At 37.3% G+C, this 6,000-nt stretch overlaps 1 protein-coding gene across 1 annotated transcript in view; it reads right to left on the reverse strand.

Moving 5' to 3' along the window:
- Positions 1-1,055: 1,055 nt before the first annotated feature.
- The window catches only part of LOC121374799 (transient receptor potential cation channel subfamily A member 1-like), a 70,005-nt gene continuing 65,060 nt past the window's right edge, over positions 1,056-6,000 (reverse strand). Inside the window, exon 25 of the mRNA XM_041501911.1 lies at positions 1,056-4,291. Within this exon, the coding sequence (XP_041357845.1) occupies positions 4,069-4,291 (223 nt within the window). The 3' untranslated portion in view covers positions 1,056-4,068. The remainder of the gene's footprint in view (positions 4,292-6,000) is intronic.

Here is a 6,000-nt window from a genome sequence, read left to right on the forward strand (position 1 = left end):
TGTAACACTTATATTACATCTGTCCAACTCTGACTACTGTTTATTTCCCCCGCTAAAATTACTTACTGGTTTTTGGCTTATTTATTTTATAGACTGATGAAAGATAAGCAACTATAAAGTTTTTTTGTGGGTTTTTTTGGACACAGTCACAACTTAGTAGACTGTTGATCGTTACACACTAACAAGCTACGATATTGGTGTGTATTCATAGAAACATGTTTAATTTTCGAGTGAAAACAACATAAATATTTTATAGATAAGTAATGCCGTTTTATTGAGATTTTACTTTTTTTTTAATAGTTCACTTGCCATGTGAGATCTTGCCCTTCATTTGACCGACCGTCATATTCCACTTAAATATTATCAGGGCATTTATGTTGTTTCACAAGTCGGGCTGATGGCTTTTGCCGTAAATTACTGTGTTTGTTTACGCTGGGCATACAGGAGTTTACAGGAGCTGACGTCACTTCCCTTCCAAACTAGAGTACAAGATATATATATATATATATATATATATAAGTGTGTGTATATGTGTATATATATATATGTGTGTGTGTGTGTGTGTGTGTGTGTGTGTGTGTGTGTGTGTGTGTGTGTTTAATTGGAGTTTCATTAGAAGTGTGCATAAAAGGTCTTCTATCCTTACAGCCACATATTTCTCTCAATAGGCAGTTGTATCAAAACGCATGTAACAAAATTACCCTTTTAACGTCAAAAGAACCCTATTGGTCTACCTGGAGAAGACTCACTATTAGTCAGGCTTTCTGCCAGGAACTAATGTCCGGGTACGTAATAAAAACACAAAATACCTTAAAAGCCCCTACTAGGTGGTTATGAGTTTGAAATATTTTGAAATTGGACAAATTGTAAATAAAAGTTCTGTTATTAACATATATCCACTAATTTCCAAGATTTTAGTGTACGTAATTTTACCCTCCGTTCCCTCTGGCAGAAACCAGAGCTGGTGTTCCCTGATTATGTGTGTAATACCGCCCCAGTTATTTTATGCTTGTATATGGATGTGAAATAAAAACAACAGAAACCATACTAAAACATTTTCCAACAAAATAATATTTTATTTTCACAATCAAAACTTACAATATTCACAAATATTTAGGTAAACAAAACCAACAATTTTAACGTATTAAATGCAGTGCAAAAATAGACATAAGGGAGGTAATGCAACATGCTACACCTTAGACTGGTTTTATCTTCTTCGGTGACGTATCCATTGCGATTGTATTACAAAATGCGGTTACCTTTCCAACCATTAATTCAACTAAGAAGTTAAATACAATTTAAACTTCACAATTGCAACCATTGGACAGACAAAACTCGTACACTTAACATCCATGAGGGACACAAGACTGACAATACCGTTATTAATACATATTCTACTAATTAAGTCGAAATGAAAACATAATATCGCACTCTGTGTCTAGTTGTAATGTCGGATTCGGTGATAATCACATCGATCCAGGAAACTCATACAACATTGTTTTACCTTGTACCAGCAAGAAACGTTCGTCTTTGTTTTCAATCATTTCAGTTATCTTGACGTAAAAAACTAAATTGAAAACTATTTTGGAAATTAATAGAGAGAGGAGGGAGGAGAGAGAGAGAGAGAGAGAGAGAGAGAGAGAGAGAGAGAGAGAGAGAGAGAGAGAGAGAGAGAGAGAGAGAGAGAGAGAGAGAGAGAGAGAGATCAACGATCAAACATAGCGGGAAAATGCATTCTGGTCATTGAGTTTGAAATCAGATTATTTTTTTGATGGTTTTAAAATTATAATTATATACAAAATGGATTTCTCACTATGAGACACGAATTCACAAATGGATAAAAGAGTTAATTCAATCAAACGTGACTCCACACCTATAAGGAGACGACGTTTCTCACCCTGTGTAAACACTGCTGTGGGTAGTGGGCTTCTATTAATGTCGATCGATATTTTTACAAAACCAACATAGACTTGTTTCGAAAAAGATTTTCCTTTTCTTTTTTAATGTTAGGCAAAATGGAATTATTGATTAAAGACACGTTAAATGTTTGATGGTGCGATGTATAGATGAGAGTTTTATTTAAACATAGCTCACTCGTAGTGTCCGAGTCAGTGCACCACGACTTGTATATCAAAGACCGTAGTATGTGCTACCTTGTCTGTAGGATGGTGCATAGAAAAGATCCCTTGCTGCTAATGGAAACAAATGCAGAGTATCTAAGACTCTATGTTAAATTATCAAATATTTGACATCCAATATCACGGTCCGGACCAGTTATCTAGGTTACCCAGCACTGGTGACGCCAACACCCTGTTGGATTTGCATGACATCTTAGAGCTCAGGATACTTTCCCAAGCTATACCATTATCTCATTCTATACAATATATTATTATAAAAAATCATACACATGTCCAAAAAAAAGTTCTTAGCACAAAACTAAAGGAACCATAGGAAAGATCACCATACAACAAAACAAATTACAACACAGAACATCGTGTTAGCTATGGCTCGCATAACGATCAATGTATTGACTACTTTTTGGGTCACAAAACATGTAACATTCTACATATGTAACTTCGAAGTTTTAAAAACGTTTCATCTTGCTTAATTTTAAAACCTGTTCACTGTTTTATATTAAGACATCTATATAGTTTGAAACGCTCTAGCTATATATACCTGAAGGGTGTCAGCCAATATATTGCTAGTTGTCACATTGTGCTCCCTGTGGTGGCTGGATTTAGCTTAGTCAGTTGAGCGCTCACCTGAGGTGCTTGCGTCGCAGGATCAAACCACCTCGGCGGATCCATTCACCGATTGTTTTTCTTCCTCCCAACCAATGCACCACAACTAGTCAAAGGCTGTGGTATGTACTTTCCTGCCTGTGGCAAAATGCATATAAAAGATCCTTTACAGTTAATGGGAAAATGTGGCGGGTTTCGTTTGATGACTACGAGTCAGAATTACTAACTGTTTGACAATCAATAGCCGATGATTGGTTAATCAATGTGCTCTAGTGGTGTCGTTAAATAAAAAAAACCCACTTTAACTATTCTCGGTGTTCTTCAGTTTACAGAGATGAAAACTTTAAATGCAGGTTGATTTGCTCATTAATATTTTATGTGTGTTATTTCGTAATACTATAGAATCGTAAGAACTTCACATTCCCTGTCCCATTCTATGAACACTCTCTGATTACGATTGCCAAACAGCTGTATACAATTTATCTTGTATGTTTATGTGGCGTACGTACGGTGGAAAGTTAATACATTATGTCCGCCCGTCTCTCTCTCTATATCTGTAAGCAACAATTAACCACCTGCTCTGATACATGGAATGGAGTATCCGTTATGAAGAACACCACCTGCCTGATACCTATATCGCTCTTGGACTAAGTCGAATTGCCTTCCCAAACCCCATACAATTATTTTATCTGGTTTTCTGTCTACACAAAAAGAGAACAATTGCTTTAAACTGGCACCTCGTTCCAGACGGTGCACCACGACTGGTATACTGAAGGCCGTGGTATGTGCAATCCTGTCTGTGGGATTGTGCATATAAAAGATCCCTTGCTACTAATGGAACCAAGGTAGCGGGTTTTCTTTCTAAAACTATATTTCAAAATTACCAAATGTTTGAAATCCAATAGCCGATGATTAATAAATCAATGTGCTCTAGCGGTGTCGTTAAACAAAACAAAAAGCCTTTATTTAAAATGCCATCGTTAATTCCACATTGAAGACACTCACCCTGTTTATTATACATTGTAAAATAGTTTAGGCTTTTAGTTCTGTTTGAAACCGCTTGCTGAGAGTATACATTTTGACAAATTCATCGTGGTTTTTTAACATGCTGGTGTGTGTGTCAGTTCAAAATCACAAACAGAAAAGGTATGCACCTCGGGACTAGCGTTGGTGACCTTTCAAAAGATATCAGAGACCAAATAAATAAATATATACATTTTTGAAAACCGTCACTGGGTAGAAAGATTTTCAACACACAAAAATGTATGTGGCCAATAATTCTCGAATGAATTCACACCATTTCTGATGACTGTTTCTTGGATTAAAATTATTTCTTCTTATTGACGCTCGTCCTCCATTTGGTCACTACCTGTGTCTGGCGCAAGACGTTGGTTCCAAAATTCGTGGCCTCGTGAATCATGGAATCGACGCTCTCCGCAGACCGGATTCCCTCGTCCCACACCTCGTCTTCCGTGTGGATCTCCATCTTCTGGATAACCAAGCGCAGCAGTTCGTGGCTTTTCTCTATGGTGCTACTCATCTCCTTCATCCTATAGACAAATCAGTCAAAGATGCATTTCGTAATAGAATATATTACCGTTGTCAGATATAAAAAAAACCGTACGAGACAGGGAGAAAACCTCAAATTCGGGCAAAACCTTTACAGATATTTGGGGAAAATGTGCTAACCTGAGACAACTTCTCCATGTATTTCCATCAATATACTTCAAAATTAATTGTAATCCACGTAAAAATTTGTAGTGATTCGTGTACAACCCTATATAGCTGTTTGGTAGTAATGCTAATATGAATAAAAGTTGTTGTCCAGATTCGGGCATTTTCTTTTTATTCGGGCAAAAGCCAACCTGCACTATTACAAAAATTGGAGGCTGTACATTTATGTATATAGATGAGGCAATTCCACCCCAATGGACAAAATGTTTGTTTTTCAGGGCTGATGTTTACCGAGGCCCTTACAAAAACATTTTGTCCCGAGGACTGGCATTGCTTTATCTATACGTGACATGGGCGTCAATCCGGCTTTAAAAGTGGGGGGTGGGGGGCGTGTTAGTGTTAGTGTGTGTGTGTGTGTGTGTGTGTGTGTGTGAGAGAGAGAGAGAGAGAGAGAGAGAGAGAGAGAGAGAGAGAGAGAGAGAGAGAGAGAGAGGAATGTAAATGAAAATCATAAAGCTACATTTTAGTGGTTAAACTTTAATTTTTTGTTTGTTTTTTGTTGTTGCTGTTGTTGTTTTTGTTGGTGGTGTTGTTGTTGTTACTTTTGCTAAACGAAAAAGTGAGGGGACACTTATATAGATTGTCCCCCGCCGTTGAAAAGTGAGGGGGACGTGTCCCCCCCCCCCCCCCGTCCCCCACCGATCGACGCCCATGATACGTGACAATAATGATTGCTTGTTTTTCTTTCCCGTTTACTTACTTACAGTAACAAAACTTTAATTTTGTAAGCCAATGTTTGTTTATTCTAGAACGATTCATAACCACTTCACCTACAAACTCATATATAGTCCGCATTATGCAATATAAAGTTGAAAAGATTAATTTGTTTAATGTTTCTTAAAAAACAATGATTCAACGTGAAACGGCAACTTGGGGAATACCTAATTCAACAGCATTCTGAAAAAAACCATGAGTCAAGACGTCAATCGTAAAACATGAGTCAAGACGTCAGTCGTAAAGCATGAGTCAAGACGTCAATAGTAAAACATGAGTCAAAACGTCAATCGTCGTAAAACATGAGTCAAAACGTCAATCGTAAAACATGAGTCAAGACGTCAGTCTTAAAACATGAGTCAAGACGCCAGTCGTAAAACATGAGTCAAAACGTCAGTCGTAAAACATGAGACAAGACGTCAGTTGTAACACATGAGTCAAGACGTCAATCGTCGTAAAACATGAGTCAACACGTCAGTCGTAAAACATGAGTCAAGACGCCAATCGTCGTAAAACAAGAGTCAAGACATCAGTCGTAAAACATGTGACATCCCGCATATTTAGAAATCGTCTAGCCGTAGGAGTTAGCTAGCACCATGCAACAACTGGCTAGTCCAGTCCAGTGGGCAAGAGAGTGTTATATAAATCAGGTATTTACTTAGTGTAAAGTTAATAAGACAGAGAAAGACACAGTATCAATATTATACATATATTTGTTACAAGGATTACGTATAAGGCCAAACAAAATAAATTTCTGGTTAATGGTCAGTGCGTCGATTTTGACCCGCGTGTCAACATAAAAATAATAATT

This window comes from Gigantopelta aegis, chromosome 6 (assembly GCF_016097555.1).
Source record: "Gigantopelta aegis isolate Gae_Host chromosome 6, Gae_host_genome, whole genome shotgun sequence".
NCBI classification, from domain to species: domain Eukaryota; kingdom Metazoa; phylum Mollusca; class Gastropoda; order Neomphalida; family Peltospiridae; genus Gigantopelta; species Gigantopelta aegis.